Here is a 26,756-nt window from a genome sequence, read left to right on the forward strand (position 1 = left end):
GATTTGCTTTTAGCCGACATTAGGGCTCCAATCCCTGAGTTGAGCATTTTTCCTTTAGCCAGCATTAGGGCTTCAATCCCTGAGTTGAGCAATTTGCTTTTAGCCGACATTAGGGCTCCAATCCCTGAGTTGAGCATTTTTCCTTTAGCCAGCATTAGGGCTCCAATCCCTGAGTTGAGCATTTTTCTTTTTAGCCGACATTAGGGCTCCAATCCCTGAGTTGAGCAATTTCCATTTAGCCAGCATTAGAGCTCCAATCCCTGAGTTGAGCATTTTTCCTGTTAGCCGACATTAGGGATCCAATCCCTGAGTTGAGCGAATTTCCCTTAAGCCAGCATTAGGGATCCAATCCCTGAGTTGAGCAATTATCTGTAAGCCAGCATTAGGGCTCCAATCCCTGAGTTGAGCAACTTTCCTTTAGCCAGCATTAGGGTTCCAATCCCTGAGTTGAGCGTTTTTCCTTTAGCCAGCATTAGGGCTTCAATCCCTGAGTTGAGCATTTTTTCCTTTAGCCGACATTAGGGCTCCAATCCCTGAGTTGAGCATTTTTCCTTTAGCCAGCATTAGGGCTCCAATCCCTGAGCTGAGCGATTTGCTTTTAGCCGACATTAGGGCTCCAATCCCTGAGTTGAGCATTTTTCCCTTTAGCCAGCATTAGGGCTCCAATCCTTGAGTTGAGCAATTTGCTTTTAGCCGACATTAGGGCTCCAATCCCTGAGTTGAGCATTTTTTCCTTTATCCAACATTAGGGTTCCAATCCCTGAGTTGAACATTTTTCTTTTTAGCCGACATTAGGGCTCCAATCCCTGAGTTGAGCAATTTCCATTTAGCCAGCATTAGGGCTCCAATCCCTGAGTTGAGCATTTTTCCTGTTAGCCGACATTAGGGATCCAATCCCTGAGTTGAGAAACTTTCCTTTAGTCGACATTGGGGCTCCAATCCCTGAGTTGAGCGTTTTTCCTTTAGCTGACATTAGGGCTCCAATCCCTGAGTTGAGCAGTTTTCTTTAGCCAGCATTAGGGCTCCAATCCCTAAGTTGAGCGTTTTTCCTTGTTTAGCCGACATTAAGGTTCCAATCCCTGAGTCGAGCGTTTTTCCTTTAGCCAGCATTAGGGCTCCAATCCCTGAGTTGAGCAGTTTGTTGTTAGCCGACATTAGGGCTCCAATCCCTGAGTTGAGCGTTTTTTCCCCCTTTAGCCAGCATTAGGGCTCAAATCCCTGAGTTGAGCAACTTTCCTTTAGCCAGCATTAGGGTTCCAATCCCTGAGTTGCGCATTTTTACCTTTTGTGACATTAGGGCTCCAATCTCTGAGTTGCGCTTTTTAGACTGGAGTTTTACCATTCCCTCATCAATCCTATAGATTATTATGGCAATTAACTCACGAAATTTTCCTAGTGAAACTGGGGCAGAAAAATTTCGTTCGTTTGTTTTGTTTGTCTCAGCAGGTCTGACCTCGAGGCGCATGGATCGAGACGACCTACGGGATGAGTCTCAATCCAAAATAAAGAAAAGAACAAAAAGAAGATGTTCCCAAATATTGCAACAAACAAAGGGCAGGTCGCTCAAAATTTGATCAAATTCCCTAGCTCCGCCAATCCGTTTTCACTCAATACTGCAGAAATAAACAAGCGCCTACAACTTGCGAGCATCAAGATTTGAATCGAAGTCTACAAGCAGAATTAGCTAAGACCCAAGATCAAGTTGCAAAAGAATTATGGATAGGAATCTTGTAACTAGCGGTTGACAGGCATAAATAGTTAGTTCAGTTTCAATTTCCTTTGGTTGTAATAAGGAGGTCAGTAAAGCAGTAGTGGCAACAGCGACAGCAGTAACATCAAGCATTGCAATCCCATGGTAGTCCCAGCTATCAAAGTTTCCCGAACTACATTTGACCTAATTCCTGTTCAGCCCAGGATATATAGGAAATCTTTGAAGCAAGATTCGGTCAAATCTTTCAAAATGTGCTTCACACGGAGTAGTCCAACGGGCAAAAATTGCCCATATCCGCTCACTTTATCTTTGCACGAAAACCTCGCATGTTTTCGAACAAAGAGGGGCAGCTGTGAGCACGTGATTTTTGTTTACGCGACAATTACTCCAAAAGAAATCGAAAAATAAAACAAATGGTTTTGTTGTACAATTTTTGGAATTTACGTGGCATTTTTGGTAGTTATTTGTAGTTTTGTTTGTGATTGTTTAGTTTTGTCAAATAAAAATATTAAAAAATATATGTCGTGTGTAAGTTTAGGATATCGTTCTACTATTAGCAATTAATCAAACCACAATTTGGTTTTAAGGGAAAATCACAAAAAAAAATATGCATCTTTTATTCTATTTGTTGTCATTAAGTGATTTTATTTTATTTAAATGGTTAATGTGTGTGATAATTGTTGTTTAAGTAGTAATCAATATTCGTATAAGTTTTATTTTGATTTTACAAATTAGTTAGGAATTTTGTTTAAATTAGAAATTAAAAGAAGGAAAAGAAAAGAGTTTAAATTGGAGAAAATCCGGATTTGGGCTCAAATTTGAGACCAAAAATCAGGCCCAAATCATTTCATGACCCAATCCGTTTCCCTGATCTCTATAGCCTCACCAAACGACGTCGTTTAGGGACTATCAGATCTGGTCCGTTGATCAAACATATCTAACGGTCCAGTTCAACTCCCATTTTAAACCAAACGACACTCAATCGGAGCCGTCCATCTTGTTCAATCCTACGGTCTACGACACACCTCATTAGCCCGACCCATTCCAGTCAAAACCGACCCAGTCCCCTCTGAGACAAAACGACCCCGTTTCATATAGTTAAAGTGATCCAAACTGTTGATCTCATTAGATCTAACGACTTGGATTCACTCACTCACCCCGTATATAAACCTGCCCCTCTCATCCTGCGCCCTAAGCCAGACCCCCCTCCTCTCTTCGTCTCCCTCACCAAACCCAAACCCCTTAGAATCCTAGCGCCGCCCCCCTTTCCCCTCACCGTAAACCCGGCGGCAACAACACCGGTGACCCCCAGACTAACACCCCTAGTACATATCGACCCCCTGAACACAGATCCACAAGCCATGGGTCTCGAATATTCCCCCACCGTCTCGAATCTTCATTTGAAGATTCGAACCATGCCAAACCACCCCAAATCCATGTCAGGTACCCCCCGACCTCCCTCGTGACCAAACCAAGCTTGGTTTGGTCCGAATCTAACCAAAAAATCCCGAGTCCCAAATCCGTCCAAAGAACCCTAGAAATCCAGAAACTGAGTTTTTGTCCAATTAAACAAGAAGGTTGGGATCTAATAGACCTTAATCGAAGTGTTCTCAGTTGAGAACACTTCGATTAAAGTTCGTTCAACTCCCAAAAGAGGTTCGATTCAAAATCCGAGACAGGGTCAATTCTTTAAGGTATTTCTTTTTCTTTTCCTTGTCAGTTCATGTTGTTTGTTATGGTTAAATGTTTGTTCATGTGTCCAAATGTTTAGTTGATTTATTTTGTATTTTTGTGTCGACTATTCTGTCCATCTTGCTCGGACCTTTTAGTTGGTCGAGTTTTTCTCTATTAACTGATTGAGTGTATGTGTGTAAACTATATAATCGATTGAAAATAAATTTGGTCGATTAATTAGTTTCAGGTTTAACTTTGTTCTGACAGTACGAGTTGCACCCCATGTTAATACTGTTCAATTCTGATTCATTGGGTATTGATTGAATGTGTTGTATTTCGCGTAGTCGATTCGATACATGTCGTGAATTAGTTTCAGCTTGGAATGGTATTAATCTGACTCGTACTGTTGATTTGTTTACTGAGGCTTTTGAGAATTGATTGCACTGTGTTTAGCCTGTTTAGTTGAATCAAAATCACTTAAGGATTGGTTATAGCTGTTAGTTTTGGTATAGATTTCAGAGTTCAATTCGAATTGATATAGAATTGTTGTCCCTGTTTATCTACTTTTGTGGACAGCATGTGCATTGGAGCCTTTAATGGATTAAAATTAACTTGACAGCATGTGCTGTCAGGGCATATTCATGCTGCCCATACTTTGTTTAGTTTAATAAAAGGAAAACTACTTATAATATTAATGATAAGGGCTGTCAGGGGGGAATCTCATGGGAGGGATACTTTTCTTTAGTTGGTGAGTGGAAAAAACAGAAAAGAGAACATGGGGGAGTTCAGTTTTAAAATGGGATACGAACAGGCTGGAAAGGAGGGGATTCCTGGCTATAAAAAACAGAAAGTTTCCACTGATAAGGGGCAGACAAAAAGATCAAAAAGAAAGAAAGAGGACACCCCTGAAAACTAAGAAATTTCAGCCATCAAAACTCCCTCTAAACAGCTCTTTCTCTCCGATTTCCATATTGAAGTTTGATATTCAAAAATCCAAAACAAAAAAAAATAGATTTGGGTCTGTTTGAGTTGATTTTCTGGTCAAGTTTACCTTGGTGAAGTTTCCAAAACATTTAAGTTCAGTTTTGAAAGCACTTGGGTGATTTTCGAGTCATTGTGCTGTTTATCCGAGTTATTTGTTTCGTTTGCCATTGTTGGTTGGTTTTTTCGTCGAAATTTTCTGGTTGTTTGGGTTAGAAACATTCCTATATTGGCTGGTTGTTGCTGCGGTGTTTGTTGTTTGCTGCTGCCATTCTGTTGCTGCTTCCATCATTTTGCTGCTGCTGATTTTTCTGCTTTCTTCTTCTTGTTGTTGTGTTTCAACATCCAGGTACATACCTCGAATCACCTTGATATAACTTGAATTGAAGTTGAAACAGGATTATGCAGCGAATCTGTACATGTGGATGTTATTTATCGCCTTCAATTTCATAGATGACAAACGAAGTAGATTCATCTAATATTAGTTCTGTTTTTTTATATTTTTGTATGAATACTGTAAACATGACTGTATAATTAATACTGTTAGGTGTGTAGATTTCTGTGACAGAAATTTAAATTATGTAGATAGTTTTAAAAGGTCATATCCCGTAGTTGTTGATTTGAAAAATAAACCTGTTTAAATGTTGACGTAGACTAGTAGGATATTAAGCGAGTAATTTCGCAGAATCGTTAAGTCTGCCGTATTTGAAGTTTGATTTGATGTAGGAAGGTTTAAGGTTATGAACTTAATAGGCATGGGTTGGTTTCGAACCAGGTTTGTCAGAGTTCTTTCAAAGGCAATAGATTTTCAAAGTGTCGATTAAGTTTAACAACTTTCGAATATGTTGGTAGTCAAGTTTGGCCCATTTTCAAATAATAAAAATTAGTTCCAATGGTTCAATTTGTCTAATAATGTGAGGTTTAAATTAGTTAAAGAATAATTGGTTTGTTTTGACGATAGCGCTTGTCAATTCTATATCTTATTTATAATTTCATTTTTTTTAGTAATGTTCAATTATAGAATAAGGCATGAAAAAATTTTCTTTGAGTAAATTCGATTGCGATTTTGCGTTTAGCATTTTTGTAACCCAATAATTGATAAAAGGCTCAAACTTGCCAAGCTCGTAATTTAATTAGCGTATATTTTTCTTTCTTTCATTTTAGAGACAAACATAATAGAAAAATGTAGTCGCTGTAGGTTTATCCTTTCAAAAATGAGACGAGCCTCGCCAATAAAAATGCAAATTGCGGGGCCCTCAATAATTGATCATAATAAATACTTAGAATTTGGGATGGACTGTTTAGTGAATTTCACTGCCTTCCCCAAAGATAATAACGCGTTAGATTCTTTAGGCGCGACTTAATTAAATTACATTCTTAAAATCGGGTGCGCATTTATGTGACCCAAATTCAAATCTCAACGGAGTCGGAATGTGTTAACAACCACGGGTGCATTGATTGTGACGTGGTTCGAGATGCATTTTTACGACGTTGCAATTCTATAAAAATAATAATAATAAAAGCGGTTTTAAACTTAAATAAAAAAAACACATACGTTATAACATGTATTAAAATCAGATATTTAAGCCATTATAGCAATTTAAGCGACCGTGCTAGAACCACGGGATTCGGGGGTGCCTAACACCTTCCCTCGGGTCAACAAAATTCCTTACTTAGAATTTCTGGTTCGCAGACTTCATTTGGAAAGTCGAATATTTTCCTCGATTTGGGATTCAAGATAAACCGGTGACTTGGGACACCAAAAGCCAAACCTTTCCCAAGTGGCGACTCTGAATTAAATAAATAATCCCATTTCGAATATTGTCACTTAAATTGGAAAAACTCCCTCGCGCATTTAACCCTTCGGGGCGGGCGCGCAAAAAGGAGGTGTGATAGTGTTAATCACCCCCAAAGAAAAATAACCACCAAAAATGGAAAGGGAAAGATGAGAAGTCAAAGGCGAATGGTTCAGAAACTGAATGTTATCGTTGTGTTGGAAAAAGGCATTGGGCAAATATTTGTCGTGTACCAAGACATTTGGTTGAGCTTTATCAAACATCTCTAAAGTATAAAGGCCCTGAAGCTAATTTTGTCTATAACAATGAATTTGACATCACCCACTTAGATGTGGCAGACTTCTTTGAGCGCCCTGATGAAAAAATAGACCACTTGATCGGTGATAGATCTGTGGTTAAAGAAGATTGAGTAGTTTGATTTTATTTTATTTTGCTTATCCGTATTAGTTAGTGAATAAACATCATGTAATTATTATAGTTTACATGAGTAGTAGTTTTAATTAGTATGTTGAATTAGTATAATTTGTTATTGAATAAAGTTTGAGAATGGTTTAAATTTATAGTCAGCATCAGTTGTAATTTATGTTAGGAGTTGAGAATCGTGAAAAAAAAATTACAAAAATTTACAAAAAATAAAAATAAAAATAAAAGGGATGAAAACTTGCAAACAAAAACTAGTGTGAAACTATATACGGGACGAAAACTAGCGTGAAACTATAACTTGCAAACGAAAGGGATGAAACTAGTGTGAAACTATTTGCTAAAGCATTTCAATAAGTTAGGATTGATTTAAATCAATTGACACTACGAAATTTTTATTAAAATGCAATATTTGTTTTTTAGTTAAGTTGTTCAATCAAAGATTGTGTCTTACGAAAAATTATCATCACACTTATGGAATAAGTCATTATTGAGTTATTGACTTCACTTTGTCTCTTTTTCTTTATCTCTGAAAATACTAATATTTATTTGTATATTTCTTTTTACGTCAAACCATGGGAAGTAAATGTGGATATCCCACAAAACAAACTTATATCAAAGTTCAATTGTAAAAATAATTGTTTAATTGATTCATGTACGACACATACAATATTCAAAGAGAAGAAATATTTCTCTCATTTAAGTATGTGTAAGGCAGACGTTACTACAATTTCTGGTAGTAGTAATTTAATTGAAGGCTCTAGAAGAGCTACTATAACTCTGCCTAAGGGAACAATACTTATCATAGAGAATGCAATGTTCTCCTCCAAGTCCAAGAGGAACTTGTTGAGTTTTAAAGATATCCACCGAAATGGATATCATATTGAGACAATAGATGAGAATAATCTTGAATATCTCATCATTACCAAGAATGTCTTTGGACAAAAGAGGGTTATTGAGAAGTTCCCATCTTTATCTTGTGGCATGTATTGGAAAAGAATTAGTGCAATTGAGGCATCTTCTACCGCAAACCAAAAGGTTACTGATTTCAATACTTTTGTGGCATGATCGATTGGGACATCCTGGATCAATTATGATGAGACGAATTATAGAAAAATCAAATGGGCATCCATTAAAGAATTTAAAGATTCTTTTAACTAATGAATTTTCTTGTACTTTTTGTTATCAAGGCAAGTTAATTATTAGACCATCACCAACAAAGGTTGGGATTAAGTCCCCTGCGTTTTTGAAACGTATACAAGAGGACATTTGTGGACCTATTCACCCATCTAGTGGGTCGTTTAGATATTTTATGGTCTTAATAGATGCATCTTCTAGATGGTCTCATGTGTGCCTATTGTCATCTCGCAATATGCAATTATGGGCACAATTTTTCGATAATCCAATTAAGTCTATTAGACTTGATAATGCTGCTGAGTTTTCATCCCAAACATTTAATGATTATTGCTTATCAGTTGGGATAAAAATGGAACATACTATAGCTCATGTTCATAGCAATTGATAGCAAGGCCGTTACTCGTGAAATTTTTCACTTCTGTTTGGGGTCACACCATTTTGTATGCAACAATGCTAGTTCATCTCAGACCGATAAATTATCATAAATATTCCCCGTTGCAATTAGTTTTGGGTCATGAACCTAATATATCCCATTTAAGAATTTTTGGATGCGCAGTATATGTGTCTGTAGCACTGCCATATCACAGCAAAATGGGTCCCTAAAGAAGGTTAGGAATATATGTTGGGTTTGAATCGCCCTCTATTATTCGCTACCTCGAAACATTAACGGAGGATTTGTTTACTGCACGATTTGCAGACTGTCGATTCGATGAGACATTTTTTCCAAAATTAGGGGGAGAAGTTGGTGAAACCAAACGGGAAATTTTGTGAAAAAATTCATCATTATCTCATCTTAATCCACGTGCCTCTATTTGTGAAAAAGATGTGCAAAAGATTATCCACTTGCAGAGCATAGCAAATCAAATGCCAAACGCATTTACGGATCTGAAAAGGATAACAAAATCACATATCCCTGCAGAGAATGTTCCCATCCGTATTGATGTCCCTGTTGGACAATCTTCTAGTGTCATAGCTAATGAGTCAAAAGCACGCCTAAAACGTGGAAGACCATTAGGTTCTAAGGATCGAAATCCTAGAAAAATAAAACAAATGATCAAAATGACACTATGAAAGAGTCTCACAAAGAAATCCACGATTTTATAAATTCTGAGATTCATAAAAAAACCATTGAACCCGAGACTCAAGAAAATAAGGAACTATCAATAAATCCAATCGATATTGAGACAAATTTGAATCAATTGGATATAGTGGTGGATTATGTCTTTGCATATAATGTTGCATCTAGCATTATGCAAGATAGTCATGATCTTAAATCTCAATCTATTGGAGAATGTCGACAAAGACGTGATTGACCAAAATGGCAATAAGCAATCCAATCAGAGTTGAATTCACTTGCAAAACATGAAATTTTTGGGCCTGTAGTCCAAACACCTGATGGTGTTAAGCCTGTTGGCTATAAATGGGTCTTTGTACGCAAGAAGAATGAGAAAAATGAGGTACAAAGATATAAGGCACGCCTTGTTGCACAAGAATTTTCACAAAGGCCTGGTGTCGATTATGAAGATACATATTCACCCGTTATGGATGCTATAACGTTCCGTTATCTCTTTAGTTTTGTTGTCCATGAAAAGTTTGACATGCATTTAATGTATGTGGTTACCGCCTACCGTTATGGCTCACTTGATAATGAGATATACATGAAAATTCCCGATGGATTTAAAATGCCAAACGCACATAGTTCTAAGTCCCAGAAAATATTTTCAATCAAATTGCAAAGATCTTTGTATGGTCCAAAGAAATCAGGACTAATGTGGTATAATCGTCTTAGTGAGTATTTATTAAAGGAAGTCTATACAAATGATGCCATTTGCCCATGTGTTTTTATAAAGAAAACAACATCGGAATTTATTGTACTTGTCGTATATGTTGATGACATAAGCCTTATTGGAACTCCTATAGAATTCCAAAAGCCAATTGATTATTTTAAGAAGGAATTCGAGATGAAAGATCTCGGAAAGACAAAATTATGTCCTGGTTTGCAAATTGAACCTTTGGCAAACAGAATTTTTGTTTATCAATCTGCCTACATAGAAAAGGTATTGAAACGATTTTACATGGATGGAGCACATCCATTAAGTACTCCGATGGTTGTTCCATCACTTGATGTGAATAAGGATCCATTCCGACCTCAAGAAGAGAATGAAGAGCTACTTGGTCCTAAAGTACCATATCTTAGTGCAATTGGTGTACTAATATATCTTGCTAATACTACAAGGCCTAACATAACTTTTTCAGTTAATGTCTTAGCAAGATATAGCTCTACTCCCACAAGGACACATTGGAATGGAATCAAACATATATTGCGGTATCTAAAAAGGACTACCGATATGGGCTTATTTTATGGCAATAATTGCAGTCCCGATCTTGTTGGTTATACTGATGCTAGGTATTTATCTGACCCACACAAGGCTCAATCTCAAATAGGTTCTGTGTTTACCTGTGGAGGCATTGTTGCCACACCTCCTTTTTCCTATACCTCGGAAGGGGGTATAAGGGAGTTTTTCCAATTTAAGTGACAATCGAAACGAGATTTATTTATTTAAAGATTCAGAGTCACCACTTGGGATAATTTATGGTGTCCCAAATCACCGGTTCAAATCCCGAATCAAGGAAAGATTGACTCTGTATTACAGTCCGCGAACACAGAAATTCGGGTAAGGAATTCTGTTAACCCGGGAGAAGGTGTTAGGTATTTCCGGGTTTCATGGTTCTAGCACGGTCGCTCAACTATTATTATTGGCCTAACTATATGATTTTAAAACATTTTTGAGTCTATGTACATTTTAGCTTAAAACCACTTTAATTCATTTTTAGGAAGATTTCAACGTCATCTAAAATACGTCTTTGGACCACACCACATAAAATGCACCCGCAGTCCGAGACACATTTTATTTAATGTTGTCAAGATTTGGATTTCGGTCACATGAAATGCACACCTGAGTTTAAGGAAGTTAATTATTAAAACAACGCGCCTAAAGCGATTACGCGTTTTTAACTTTGCGAGGGCCATGGAAAATTCGCTAAATGGCGCGCCTCGAATTCTAAGGATTAAAATACTAATTAAGTGAGGGCCATGCATTTTAATATTTTATTCGGCACGACGCACCTCAAATTTAATTTTTAAAGGAAATTCAAAATCAGACTCTTAAGGGCCATAACCATATTTGCTAAGTATGGCATACCTCAACTTATTCGAAATATTGGTACCAGTGGCTAATCAAGTTGTTTACTGAAGCCCAACTCAATTATTAACGAAGTCCAACTAACAACATTAGGTTAATTGAGAATCTATCCCCTCTTATTTTTAAATCCCACGTTCAGTACATCTTTACCGATAGAAACTTTGCATTGAAAATGGAATCAAGTTTAGATATATATAAAAAAACGAATGGTTCGTGTCAAAATTGAATAATCTGAAGGCTGAAAGGAACATGCCCAACACGAGAGGCCTGCGTCTCTACTCTATGCAGCCCTCTGGCCCAAATTAATTAAGAGTTAAGGAGAGAACAAGGGGGAGACTCGAGTTCGAGTCTCTTGGCATGCATTCCGTATCAACAATGTTGAAGAACGAGGTTAGCATCGAGCCTAGCCAACTACCAATAAAGCATACAATCATCAGGCCTCCAAGCTTGGGCCTGAACGAGCCCAAGTCTTAGTGAAGAATGGAAGTTCAGAGGCTCAAGCTCACAAACGAGTAGTGAGAAGACACACTCTTCATCTGGGCCAGCCTATAGCCCAAGCTTTCATACCCAATTGAGGACACATAATCAATACAAATTGCAATCCTATCAAAACTATACAAGACATGACATTACATTACCAAAAATACCTTTGCCTTTTTCATTAATTAAATCCCAAATCAGATAGTGGGTATTCCTAAACTCAGCTACCATTTCTACTTTGGAACAAATTCACACGTTTTCCAAAGGAAAATTAGCGCAGGTATTTACCCTTCAAAGTAACATAGTCCAATTCCCCTTCTCTTAGCATGATTTTACATAATCCAGACTCAAAAAGCATTCAACTATTTAATTGTGTGAATCATAGCAACAAGCATATTATAATAACATGAGAAATAAGATCTATGACTTATTACTAATCTGACCATATGTGTTATTCTTCAAACCCCCTTAACCATTCAGAGACAAAATTAAAAATAAGAGCTCAATAACTGAAATGTCATCCAGCTACAAAATTTAACAGAATACTACATTATATGCTAAATATAAATAGAATGCAACTCCTTAGAGGAAGTTGTCAACAGCCAGCACCATATGTATTAAAGGTAAATCAGAAAAATAGCAAGCATAAAGGAAAATAAACTTAAGATCATGCTTCAACACTCTGTTTCTCATTTCATCTTCTCATTTGGACTTCACATTGAGATGAGATTCAAGTACATTTACATGGAAATGGAAAGGGAAAAGAGATAAAGAAGCAGTAGCTACAGCAGAACAGAAACCAACAAACAACCAATGTGAAATAGGCAATGAAACAGTGACTCCCAGCACCTAACTTAAAACCAGTCAGCTACTTAAACCATTTCTCTATTTTATCAATAGACTATCAATATCCAAGAGTTCTTTGCCACAAAGAATCAGAAATACCAAACCAGAAGCAAAATTTTTAGTTTTTAATAATGCAAAAATTTAGAATTTTTATAAGAAAGCTCAGCCGTTTCAGTTTTTGGGACCTATCTCTCTTTTTTTTCTTTAGTCTCAAGAAATGGTGCCTTTATAGGCAAGGTACTAGGGCTGCCTAAAAGAAATCAGATTTACACTTTGCACCTTTTAATATTTTCAATTTTGCTTAGAAATCCTTGAGTTCAAAAACTAAGTTTTACATTAGTCCCCACTCCCTTTTCCTGGAGGCTTCCTATTCAGTTACTACAGATTCCCTCACCTAGATTTCCTAATTTGACCCTTAAAACTCTGTTAATTACCCCTTCAACTTAAAACCAACTCTGGGTCAATTCTGAACCAATGGTTCAAACCCAAATGAATGGGTCAGAATTGAACCCAAGGCCCAAACCAAAAGATCATAACTTCAACTGACTAATTCGAGCGAGAAGCAGAAAGGGAAAAACAAATGAACAACTACAAAAGCCCAAAATCTAAACTAACCATTGATTTTCTTTTAAGCCAAATACCAAACCAGAACTAAACTAAATTAACAAATTAACAAAATCCATCTCAAGGTAATTAACATAACATGCCATAACCTAAAATAAGATTAAGAAAACGAAGGACAGTAATTAAAAATGTGAAAAGAGAAACTGAAAAACTAACAAAATGAACCCTAAATTAATCTAAAGGGAAAAGCGTGGTTCAAAACTCTTCAACAAATTCAGACAGAGGACAGGCCACTCAAGCAGACGTAGAAGAAAAGAAGAAGAATAAGAGATGAAATGAATGATAACAGACATAAAATGAAAGAAAACTCACCAAGTAAAACTCGAAACCAACACTGGAACCCTCGATTTAATGAAATTGATGCTAACCACTTGTTCTTTGTCAAGAACAAATGAATAGCATCGATTTTGCGTTGAATCAAGCTTCAAAACGTGAAAATCAAAAGCATAGGCTGATGCATGCCACAGAATCGAAGGTGAAGCGATTTGGAGTTTTAGGGTTCATCGCTTTGAATCAAGATTTGACGGAATATAGGGGGATTCAAAGGAAACGGAATAGAGATTGGGGAAAAGGGGGTTGCGAGGGTTCTATGGTGTTAAGATGGGGGTGATTGGAGGCGGAGGCGGCGGGCTCAAGGCGGTGGAAACTGGGCGGCATCTCTAGGGTTCTATAGAGACGATGGGGTTTTGAGAGATGAGACGGGGGATTCTGAGGGGGGATGGTCCGTTTCGGATAGTTAAATATCCTGGGGAGTTTGGTTCCCAACCGTTGGATCAATGAAGATCAACGACTGGGATCCAGGGAGGGGAAACGACGTCGTTTGGTTGGGAAGTGGGGCTGGACCGGGTTGGGGCGTGGGTTTGGGCCGGTTTCGATGGGTAATGGGCATAATTTGTTTGGGCTTGGGGAATTTAATGGAGTTTGCCCAAAATCAGGCTTTTCCACTTCTTTTCCTTTTCCTTTTATCTCAAAATTCTTTTCCTTTTTCTCAAAATTAAAATAAAACCTAAACTAAATCCTAAATCAAGTTAATCCTACCACATTGAATTAATTGACTCTAATTAATAATTACCACAATTAATTAAAAAAACAAATTAAAGAAAAGACTACCAAAATTCAAAATTCAAAATTAAAAAGTGCAAACTAAACTATTTTTGCGATTTTTTTCCATTTTTATAAAACAACTAATTAATTAATTAATCCTAAAATGTTAAATTAAATCCTAAATACAAATGCACATATTTTGTATTTTTCAGTAATTATATAAAATGAACACGCACAGACAAAATGCAAACAATTAATCAAAATGCTACAAAAAATCTACGAATTTGTAAATAATGGGAAAATTATTTTGTTTTGAATTTGTGGGAGTAATTCATATAGGGCAAAAATCACGTGCTCACAGCTGCCCCTCTTTGCTCGGAAACATGAAGAGTTTTCGTGCAAAGATAAAGTGAGCGTATACGAACGGTTTTTTGCATGTTTGAATACTCCGTAGGAAGTATTTTTGAAAGATTTGACCGCACCCTACTTTCGAGGTTGCCTACATATCCTTGGCTATAAAAGAATCAGGCCAGTCTAGTTTAGGACTGTATTCTGGGCCGGGCCGGGCCTTCGTGGGCCTGGGCTCTAGCGGTCCCGGGCTTCATGGGCTCAACGGGTGGAACCGGCCCGTGACAGGCCTAAGCCCATGTGGTCCTGGGCTAAACGGGCCGGGCTCGTGGGCTTCGCGGGCCTAGCGGTTTTTTTTAAAGGCAATTTCTTGTAGTATCATGACTATATTAAAAATATATATGTAGTATATGTGTAGAAATCTAATTATTAAAGTGCTTGACGAAAAATAAAAATAACAAAATAATAGTAAAACACTAAATTGTCATGCATAATAAATTAATAACAAAGTACAACATGAAGCATATTAATATATATATGTATATAGTATACTAGTATAGAACGTTATGTATATATATTTCATTGTATATTGTCTTGTAGTATATATTGCATGTTATGTATATATATATCCCCATATATATTTTCTTGTAGTATATATTGTATGTTATGTATATATATTCTCTTGTATATTGTCTTGTAGTATATATTGTATGTTATGTATATATATATCCCCTTATATATTTTCTTGTAGTATATATTGTATGTTATGTATATATATTCTCTTGTATATTGTCTTGTAGTACATATTGTATGTTATGTATATATATATCCCCTTATATATTTTCTTGTAGTATATATTGTATGTTATGTATATATATTCTCTTATATATTTTCTTGTAGTATATATATTGTATCTTATGTATATATATTATAACTTATTACTTATATATTTTCTTGTAGTATATATTGTATGTTATGTATATATATTCTCTTGTATATTGTCTTGTAGTATATATTGTATGTTATGTATATATATATCCCCTTATATATTTTCTTGTAGTATATATTGTATGTTATGTATATATATTCTCTTATATACTGTCTTGTAGTACATATTGTATGTTATGTATATATATTTATTACTTATATATTTTCTTGTAGTATATATTGTATGTTATGTATATATATTCTCTTGTATATTGTCTTGTAGTATATATTGTATGTTATGTATATATATATCCCCTTATATATTTTCTTGTAGTATATATTGTATGTTATGTATATATATTCTCTTGTATATTGTTTTGTAGTATATATTGTATGTTATGTATATATATATCCCCTTATATATTTTCTTGTGGTATATATTGTATGTTATGTATATATATTCTCTTATATATTTTCTTGTAGTATATATATATATTGTATCTTATGTATATATATTATATCTTATTACTTATGTATTTTCTTGTAGTATATATTGTATGTTATGTATATATATTCTCTTATATATTTTCTTGTAGTATATATATTGTATTTTATGTATATATATTATAACTTATTACTTATATATTTTCTTGTAGTATATATTGTATGTTATGTATATATATTCTCTTATATCTTGTTCATCACCACTTCCGAGCGAAGCCGAATTCAACAAACAAATCAGATAGTGCTGCAATATAAACTAAACAGTTTGAAATAGTAGGATAATATTGCCCAGAAAATGCATTTGTAGCAATTTGAAAATATTCTAAAAAATCTAAAAGAATTTTAACATTCGTCCAATCTTGAGTAGTAAGCATTTCATCATCATCCTCACCACCTACTCGAGAATTAAACGTTGCATTAATTGGGTTTCTATATTCGTATGCAACTACTAAACTTTCGTACATACAATTCCATCTAGTCGGGCAAGGTTTAGGAACCTTTCTTTCTCTAAGGCCAAATAAATTTTAAAACAAAAAAAAAATTTAAAAACAATTTTTTTTAAAAAAAAAAAATAGTCGTTGGGCCCGTTAGGCCCGCCAGGATCGGCCCAGGCCCGGCTGACGGTCCCGGGCTAAACGGTCCCGGGCTCGTGGACTAATATATGAAGACCGGCCCGTCACGGGCTTCTCAGGACCACCAGGACCGGCCCACCAGGCCCGTTAGGACAGTGGGCCCGGCCCACCAAGCAGCATTAGTCTAGTTCGGGAAGTTTTGGTAGCTGGGACTACCATGAAGCTGTGATTTCACTGTTGCTGTTGCTGCTGCTACTACTACTACTTACTGAACCCCTTATTACACCATGACAAAATAAAAAGAAGTTAGACTAAACTATGATCTATGAATTACAAAAGGCCTATCTATATCTTCAGACTTGATCTTGTGATCCTTGTTGCCTTGTTGACTTGTATTCTCCCGGTGAAGTCCCTTTGTTGCTGACTTGAATTGTAATCTGAGATGTTTTCCCTTTTCTCCAGGTGGACGCCTGATTACGGAACTCGAATTGTACTCTGAGATGCTTTCCCTTTCTCCAGCTGGACACCTGGCTGCTGAACTTGAAATGTATTCCCGTGCTCTCTAGGTGGGCGCCTGACTGCTGAACTTGAATTGTATTCCCGTTCTCTCCAGGTGGGCACCTGATTGCTGAACTTGAAATGTATTCCCATGCTCTCCAGGTGGGCGCCTGATTGCTGAACTTGAATTATATTCTTGTGCTCTCCAGGTGGGCGCCTGACTGATGAACTTGAACTGCTTCTCCCTGTTCTCCAAGTGAGTACCTGATTTCAACAAAAATAGACGAAACAAAGAAAAATTTTCTGCTCCAGTTTGGTAGCTGGACACATATGTGAGTGTTAAACTGACTCATATTACCAAATATTACTAAGAATTTGAAAGCTAGGTCCCGTTATGTAGGAGGGTCCTGACAGCTCCTAGTTAAACGACAGTTTTAAATCTAAATTATATCTCCTAAAGGTATTACTTTCGCTACATCTTGTTATCTAAGTCGATCTTTAGACTACACCCCATTATCCAGGAGGGTCCTGACAACTCTTAATTAAACGACAATTTTAAATCTAAGTTATATCTTCTAAAGGTAAAGAAGTATTAAAGCTACATCCTATTATCCAGGAGGGTCCTGAAAACTCCTAGCTAAATTATGTTTTCTAAAGGTATGACTTATGCTAAATCTTATTATCTAAGAAGGTCTTAAAACTACATCCCATTATCCAGGAGGGTCCTGCAAATCAAAAGTCAAGTTTTATCTTAAGAATGACTATTTACGGCTAAATTATATTACCCTACACCAGAACTTACGCTAAATTTTGTTACCCAATGGAAATTTTAAAGCTAGGCCCCATTATTCAGAAGGGTCCTCACAATTCTTAATTAAATCCTATCTTAAACATACAAACTTTGAAGCCAACTTATATTCCTTAGTGTTACATTTATGCTAGATTATGCTACTCATGATTGTTTTGAATTTTAAACTAGGTCCCATTTTCCAGGAGGGTCCTGAATATTTATAGTCAAACCTGTCTGATGCCTTCCTTTCCTTACAGTAGGTTTCTCCGAAACAATCGAAATTTCCTGCCCCTGTTTCAATAAAAGAAAAATCTTGTCAGTTTAAAATGTGGTGGTTAGTTTGTGGCATTCTTGCTGAAAATGACCTCCCCGCTGTCGTGCTTTGTGTTGACTGACTTCTCCTGAACTGGCCAAGAACCGCTTGACTTCCCGACTGACTTTCAAACCCCCATGACATTGGTTGACCCGAGTGTTCTATACCCAAACCGTTGTGTTACATATCTCCCCCATCTGTTTGAACCTCTGCATTTCCCACGAAATTACTAAACCGTTACACCGATGGAACTTCCACTGACCTTTTATATCCCATTTCACATCGTACTATCTCCAACAATGCCTTGACCTCCCTGTGCCTTGTGCAACTTTGAAAGTTGGAAGTAAGTTTTGAAATTCCTTCTTATTTTGTTAATCAGAATTGACATTAGGAACATCTTAGAGAAATAAACCCAAGAGAAATGAAATGCAATGACTTTCAGAGCTAAGGATAAGAAAAATCCAAAACTAAAAGACTATCTGAAGGGAAAAAAGAAAAGAGACTTATCTGAGTGGAGCAGCTGGCACCAATGATCATGACATGCATTTCGGATTAGCTAACCCAGTCTGTCCAACCAACCAACTTTCAGTTGTCGTACTTTGTGCCCCGAGACCTTCGAAACCTAATTTCTTTGCCAAAACCTTGACCTTGTTCGACCTGCGGTGCCCTGAAGGGTTTTCACCAGCAAACCTCTCTCATTTGTTCATCTCTCAACTAATTTTTTCCTCAAAGTGCCCGTGAGGGTTTTCACCAATAAGACTTTCTCATTTTGATTTCTCTCAGCTCCCGTCGCCTTATAGTGCCCTCAAGGGTTTACACTAATAAGACTCTCTCATTTTTCATTTTCCTGCTTGAACTGGAGTGTTTCCCCTGCTATGAATTACCTTTACTTGCTCGACTTGGCATCTCTCAAAGACTGATCGGAAGGTCTTTCTTTGGACCGTAATGTGGGCTTTTGGATAGGGTTAGAAATAAAGGGTGTCAAAGGCTCAGAACAATTCAAATGGGTTCACAATTACAACTTTCGGAATCAGATTTCTTACAACAACCATAACTTTAGCCCCAATTTTTTTGCTTGGGGACTTTTGGGATTTTATTTTAATGGGACCGAACCGTGAGGCTGCCTACGTATCCTTAAGAGGAATCAGGTCAAACCTAGTTCATGTCATAGACGTTGCCTTGCTGTTGTGATTTTCTCTTTTTATTCTTCTCTTTTCTCTCTTTTCCTTTATTTATATTTCACGATTGCGTTTCTAATCTTTGCTACTGATTCCAAAAGAGGGGTATGAAAGGAAATAAATAAGGCTCAAGGGGATAACAAAGGATAAAATGTTTAGATAGCAGAACAAAATGTCTTCGTCATTCCAATCTTCAAAACATGCCAAGTACAAATAAATACAATTTAAACAAAGAAATCATACATAATATTTCTTGACCGCATCGGAATTGATGGCCACTTCTACACATTTGCATTCTATGTCTGTTAAATACAAAACACCATTAGACAACACTCTCAACCCGATGAACGGCCCCTGCCAATTTGGGGCGAACTTACCTTTTGCTTCAGCCTGATGTGGAAGGATACATTTCAATACTTGCTAACCCACTTCAAACTTCCGTGGACGCACCTTCTTGTTATATGCTCTAGCCATTCTCTATTGGTACAACTGGCCATGATACACTGACGCCAATCTTTTCTTATCAATCAAGCTCAATTGCTCCAAGTGGGTTCTGACCCATTCATCATCATCAATTCCGGCCTCAGCGACAATCCGAAGGGGTAGGATTTCAACTTTCGCGGGTATTACTGCTTCAGTGCCATATACTAACAAATAAGGAGTTTCCCCTACTGAAGTACGAATAGTAGTGCGCTAACCCAACAATGTAAAAGGCAGCTTCTCATGTCATTGCCTGGAACCTTCCACCATTTTCCGAAGTATCTTCTTTATATTCTTGTTGGCCGCCTCAACTGCTCTGTTTGCCTTGGGGCGGTAAGGGGTGGAATTATGATGTGTAATCTTGAACTGCTGACATACCTCTTTCATCAGATGACTATTGAGATTAACCCCATTGTCTGTAATGATCACCTTTGGTATCGCAAATCGACAAATGATATTTGAGTGCACAAAATCAACCACTGCTTTCTTAGTTACAGACTTGAACGTTTTAGCCTTTATCCACTTGGTGAAATAGTCGATGGCCACTAGAATGAACCTATGCCCATTTGATGTTGATGGCTCAATTGGCCCAATGACATCCATGCCTCACGCAATAAAAGGCCATGGTGTAGACATTTTGTGCAATTCAGATGGTGGAGAATGAATCAAATCTCTGTGCATTTGGCGCTGATGACACTTACGCACGAAACTGATACAATCTCACTCCATAGTGAGCCAGTAATAACCCACTTGGAGGCTCTTCTTTGCCAACACGTACCCACTCATATGCGGTCCACAGATTCCAGAAGGTACTTCGGTCATAATAGTTGTGGCCTGTCTAGCATCTATGCATCTCAACAATCCAAGATCCGGATTCCTTTTGTACAGAACCCCTCCGCTGAAGAAAAATCCGCTCGCCAACTACCGAATTGTTCTCTTTTGATTGCCTGTGGCTTGTACTGGATACACCTCTATCCTGATATATTCCTTGATATCATGAAACCAAGGCTCTCCATCAAGTTCTTCTTCTACCACATTACAGTAACCATGCTGATCATGGACCTGAATATGCAACAAGTCAACATAAGCCTTATCCGGATGATGTACATTGATGCCAAGGTAGCCAAAGAATCAGCAACTTCGTTATGGATCCTTGGAATATGCTTGAACTCTACTGATCGAAACCGTTGACAAAGATCATGCAAACATTGCCGGTACGGTATGAGTTTCAAATCTCGTGTTTCCCATTCCCCTTGAATCTGGTGCACCAGAAGGTCTGAGTCCCCCAAGACCAAAACTTCTTGGACACCCATGTCTGCAGCTAACCTCAAGCCCAAAATGCATGCCTTGTACTCAGCCATGTTGTTAGTACAGTAGAAACGAAGTTGAGCCGTAACAGTAGTGATGCCCTGTTTCAGAATAAGTACATCCCCTATTCCCACGCCTTTCATGTTAGTAGCTCCATCAAAGAAAAGTTTCCAACCTGGCTCTCCAACTTGTTCCAACTCATCAATGTACATTACCTCTTCATTAGGGAAGTAAGTCTTCAAAGGCTCATATTCTTTATCCACTGGGTTCTCAGCCAAATGATCGGCCAATGCCTGGGCTTTCATCGCAGTCCGGGTCACATAGACGATGTCAAATTTCGTGAGAAAAATCTACCACTTTGCGAGCCTCCCTGTGGGCATAGGCTTCTGAAAAATATACTGTAATGGATCCAAACGAGAGATGAGGTAAGTAGTGTAAGATGACAAATAGTGCTTCAACTTCTGTGCTACCCAAGTTAGGGCGCAACATATCCTCTCAAGGTAAGTGTACTTAACCTCATAATATGTGAACTTCTTGCTGAGATAATAGATGGCCTGCTCCTCCCTGCTAGTGATGTCATGATGACCCAACACACAACCAAATGAATTGTCCAAGACCGTCAAATACATAATCATAGGTATCCCCGGTTCTGGTGGGACCAACACGGGTGATTTTGACAAGTATCCCTTTATCTTATCAAATGCTTCTTGACACTCGTCTGTCCACTTGACTGCAGCATCCTTCTTCAACAGTTTGAAGATAGGCTCGCAAGTTGTCGTAAGTTGAGCAATAAATCTGCTGATGTAATTTCAACCTCCCTAATAGACTCATCACCTCAGTCTTGTTCCTCGGGGGTGGAAACTCTTGGATAGCTTTAATCATTGACGAGTCCAATTCAATATCTTAGCGACTGACTATGAATACCAACAGTTTTCCAAAGGGGACACCGAATGCGCACTTTGCAGGATTGAGCTTGAGATTGTACCTGCGAAGCCTTTGGAAGAATTTTTTCAAATCTCTGACATGATCAGACTGCTTTCTAGACTTTATGATTCCATCATCCACATAAACCTCGATCTCCTTGTGTATCATGTCGTGGAATATGATTGCTATTGCCCTCATGTAAGTTGCCCCAACATTTTTCAAACTGAAAGGCATGACCCTATGACAGTATGTTCCCCATGATGTGATGAATGTCGTCTTCTCCGCATCTTCCTCATCCATTAAGATCTGATGATAGCCCGCATAACTTTCCACAAAAGACCCAATCTCATGTTTGGCGCAATTGTTAATCAGGATGTGGATATTTAGCAGTAGGAAGTTGTCCTTGGGACTTGCCTTGTTGAGATCACGGTAATCAACACACACCCTGGTCTTGTCATCCTTCTTTGGCACAGGTACTACATTGGCTAACCAAGTGGGATACCGAGTGACCCGAATGACTTTTGCACCAAACTTCTTGGTGACCTCTTCTTTGATCTTCACTCTCATATGAGTCTTAAATTTTCTCAGCTTCTACTTAATAGGAGGGAATACCGGGTCAGTGGGCAATTTGTGAACCACCAAGTCAGTGCTTAAACCCGGCATGTCGTCATATGACCATTCAAAGACATCTTTGTACTCAAGTAACGCTTTTATTATCTCCTCCCTGAGTTGAGGTTCAAGATGGACACTTATCTTAGTTTTTTTGATATTATCTGGGTCCCCTAAATTGATTGCTTTTGTATCACTCAGGTTAGGCTTGGGTTTTTCTTCAAAATGGCTTATTTCTTTACTAATCTTTTCAAAGGCCTCATCCTCATCGTATTCTGATTCATCATCACACTCTATTTCTTCAATTACTATTTCAAAATTAGATTGGCTTTTAAGACTGGGCCGAAGATTCCTCATGCATGTCATGTCATTGAAACCAGCATAAAAAGAACTGTATAAGAAAGAAAAAGAAAAACAAAAATAAAACTATCAGAAATGATGAAAAAGGGAAATTGCATTTCATTGAAATTGAAAGATAACAAGGTTTATACATCCAAACGGACGGAACATAGAGTCTGAATTACAACCCTGAAATAATCCAGATAAACTGAAAGAAAATTAAAGCAAACTACCAAAACTCCTTCCTGGTGGGGATAGGAGTAGCTTCCCAATTTTTAATCTTTGCACTGGGCCCAACAAATTACACATCCGCCTTGCTACTTGCTAGAACCCTCTCCAGCTTCCACCATGTTCATATCGTCCAATAATTTCTCGAACTTTTCAAGAAACTCCTTATCAGGAGCAACCACAGAACTGGGAACTGCTGTTGCTGGGCGTTTCTTGGTGCTGGGCCTGAAAAATGATCTGTAGAGACGTTGGATGGGCTTTGGGAGGACCCATGCCCTCTGTTTCAACTTTCTGGCTCTTTTTATGTCTGCAACTGTGGGCTTGAACCCCAAACCAAATGTATCCAAGTTTTTAAGGAGGGACACTGGTTGTACGATACCTTGCAGAGATGCACCCAAACCTTTGCCGGGTACAAAACCATTTTTCAACATTTCAACGGCTACCATGACTGATGCAACAACTACCTTCAGAGTTGGAACACACTTCCCTTCTGGAATTTTCTCTACCGATACCGTGTCAAAAACCGGATAAACCCATGGCCCCTTGTCATCTTCAAACTCTATGAACGGAACAATGGCATCACTGTGGGCACACAAATTATCGTCGCCGTGCACAACAATTTCTTGTCTATCCCATTCAAACTTGACCATTTGATGCAGAGTGGACAGGACCTCTTTGGCAGCATGAATCCAGGGTCGACCTAACATCAGATTGTAATAAACAGCAACATCGAGCACCTGGAACTCCATGGTAAATTCAACTGGTCCTATTGTAAGCTCAAGCACTATGTCCCTAACTGAATCTTTCCCTCCATCGTTGAATCCCCGAATGCAGATACTGTTTTTGTGAATTCTTTCATCATCCACATTCAACTTATTCAGAGTGGAGAGAGGGCAGATGTTCGCACTAGAACCATAGTCAACCAATACCCGAGTAACCACGGAATCATTGTATTTCACCGTAAGATAAAGGGCTCTATTGTGCTCAGTACCCTCCACGAGCAACTCATGATCAGAAAAAGTGACTCTGTTTACCTTAAATATCTTGTTATCTATCTTTTCCAAGTGGTTTACTGAGATTTTGTCAGGAACGTGGGCCTCATTCAGGATCTTCATCAAAGCCCGACGGTGCTCGTCTGAATGGATCAATAATGACAATAGTGAAATCTGAGCCGGTATCTTTCTCAACTGCTCCACAATGGAATAGTCCTGCACTTTCATCTTTCTCAAAAATTCCTCTACTTCTTCCTCGGTCATAGCTTTCTTCACTAGCACTGGGTTCTCTTTGGAGGTTTTAGCTTTTCTTAACTCTTCGGGGGCAAAACATCTCCCCGACCGAGTCAATCCATGAGTCTCATAGACTTCTTTGCCTTTGTAAGTTACTGTCACTCTCTCATAATTCCACGGGACCGCCTTGATGTTGACTATCGGTAATTGAGTTACCGGCTTGATAATGACATGGTCTGTGTGGGCACCCTCCATAATTAAAATAGGCTTGTTCGCCACTCCTGGCACAACCACTTTTGCTCTTTCTTGTTTTACTGCCACATCACTTGGGGTCCCCTTCTTGATTACTGCAGATTGTTCACTGTTTGCCCCGGTCAACCTGATCACTGATTTCTCACTTGTTGGCTTTTCAACCAGCCTGACTTCACTGGACCGAATCATCATGACGGTCTGTGAAGCCTTCTTGGGATCCCCTCCCCTATGCACTATCTTGATCATATTTGTCTCGGGATAGGCCGGCAACGGGTTCTGGTTGATATTGGGCACCTCCGGAGCTTGGACCTCAATCCGATTAGTATCGATGAGCTCTTGAATAGCTGTTTTCAATTGCCAGCACTTCTCTATGTCGTGCCCTAGAGCACCAAAATAATATTCGCAACTCATAGAGTGATCAAGATTCCTCTGGGGAGGGTTTGGCAATTTTGGCTCGATCGGACTCAGCATACCCAATTGTCTCAACCTGTGGAACAAACTGGTATAAGATTCTCCTAATGGAGTGAAGGCTTTCTTTTTTTGCAACCTCTCATTCTTAAATTCTTGGTTGGGCCGGAAACCTGATCCAGGAGGGTTCCCGTAGGCTCTTAGGGATAGATAGGCATTTTGTGGAGTTGGGTATGTATTTTGTGGGACTAGCGCACGCCATTGTGCATGGGCCGGAGGTTGGCTATATGTTTGGGCATGGTGGACAGAAAAATGGGGGTCTGGTGGTGCGTAGTAGTGTTGAGGTGGATTATACGGGGTATAGGGGTAGGTTTGGTGGTGGGGACGAGACTGATGATAGTGGTGAGGTGAACCCCTGGGTCTGAACCAAGCTCCTGAATCAATCATTGCTACATCCTCTTTCTTCTTCTTTCCAATTACTCCCCCTGTTCCACTTTGAATGGCCTGGGTGGTTACCTTAATAGTCGAATAACTCATGATTTTGTTTGTCTTGAGCCCTTCTTTTACCATATTGCTCATCTTTACCACTTCATTGAATGACTTGCCTATAGTTGATACCAGATGACCGTAATAAGCTGGTTCTAAGGCATGCAAAAAATAATCCACCATTTCACTTTCTTTCATTGGAGGGTCAACCCTTGCTACCTGCTCTCTCCACCTAAAACCATACTCCCTGAAACTTTCATTGTGCTTTTTCTCCAATTTCGTCAAAGACAGACGATCCGGAATAATTTCGAGATTGTACTGGAAGTGATAAGCAAATGCCTGGGCTGGATCATCCCATGTGTACCATCTTTCGTGATCCTGCCGAGTATACCATTCTAGCGCTGATCCACTCAGACTCTGACTGAAATACGCCATTAACAGCTCATCTTTTCCTCCAGCTCCCCTCATTTTGCTACAAAAACCTTTCAAATGCGCCATTGGATCATCGTGCCCATCATACAGATCAAACTTGGGCATCTTAAATCCTGCCGACAATTGCACATCAGGAAATAGACATAGATCTTTGTAAGCCACACTTACTTGACCTCCCTACCCCCACATGTCTCTAAATGACTGTTCCAGGCTTTTAACTTTCCTGAACATCTCCTCTTTTTCGGGATTTTTAGATGGCTTTTCGGTTTTCGTAGGGAGGTCAAAATGAGGAGTGTAGGAATAGGGTTCTGGAACCTTGGGCTTCGGGGGGTAATATTGGTTGTCGTGAGTCTGGAACAGAGGCTCGCTGGAGGATCAATGTAATGTAACGGGTGGGGTGCCACAAAAACAGGAGTGACTGGTGGAGGGGGTATGGGATTTGTTTGGGTGGTGGAGCTTGTGATGTATGGGAAGTGGTGTCGTGGCATTGTTGGTAGAGGGGAAAGGCCGAAAATGATTTCACAGTGGGAAGTTCCTGGGGCTGAGCCAATGGCGGGATAAAAGCAGGGTTGGCGGGGTAAACTGGCGGTGGGTGCCCTTTTACCCATGCTTGGTACATTTCAGCCATCTGCTGCTTCAACTTATACAACTCATCTCTCAGATTAACCTCTGATTCTTCCACCTCTTTTGACGGATCGACAATACTTGCCTCAAATTCCTGGTTGGCCATGTTCGGCTTGTTTTTGGACCGGGTGTTGTAGGATTGAGTTGCCAGAATGCCAATCAAACTAACCACCTACCTGAACTATAATTTCATCAATAACAAACTTGTTAGCGATCAAGGCTTTAAAAAATAAGCAACCGCACATTTGAGGAGTGAATGCACCTAAGCAGTTAACCGTTTCTATTATGCATTTGATCGGCTGCTTGCGTCATCCCGACTTTTCCTTATTTCCATTTGCAACTTCTCTTTTCTCTCTCTCTCTCTTTTTACTTTTTTATTCTCTTTTCTTTTCTT

At 38.5% G+C, this 26,756-nt stretch overlaps 2 protein-coding genes across 2 annotated transcripts in view; one reads left to right on the top strand and one right to left on the bottom strand.

Moving 5' to 3' along the window:
- LOC138877021 (uncharacterized) overlaps window positions 1–16,833 on the top strand; it is a 34,470-nt gene extending 17,637 nt beyond the window's left edge. Inside the window, exon 2 of the mRNA XM_070156407.1 lies at window positions 16,730–16,833. Coding sequence (XP_070012508.1) covers window positions 16,730–16,833 — 104 coding nt within the window. The remainder of the gene's footprint in view (window positions 1–16,729) is intronic.
- A 6,190-nt stretch (window positions 16,834–23,023) lies between these two features.
- On the bottom strand, window positions 23,024–26,468 carry LOC138877024 (uncharacterized). Its single transcript, XM_070156415.1, has 5 exons — window positions 26,262–26,468; window positions 25,698–25,915; window positions 24,377–25,538; window positions 23,582–24,043; window positions 23,024–23,476 (listed from the first exon to the last, which is right to left on the bottom strand). The coding sequence occupies exons 1-5, from the start codon at window positions 26,466–26,468 to the stop codon at window positions 23,024–23,026; spliced, it is 2,502 nt and encodes an 833-aa protein (XP_070012516.1).
- Window positions 26,469–26,756: the final 288 nt, after the last annotated feature.

This window comes from Nicotiana sylvestris, chromosome 1 (assembly GCF_000393655.2).
Source record: "Nicotiana sylvestris chromosome 1, ASM39365v2, whole genome shotgun sequence".
NCBI lineage: Eukaryota > Viridiplantae > Streptophyta > Magnoliopsida > Solanales > Solanaceae > Nicotiana > Nicotiana sylvestris.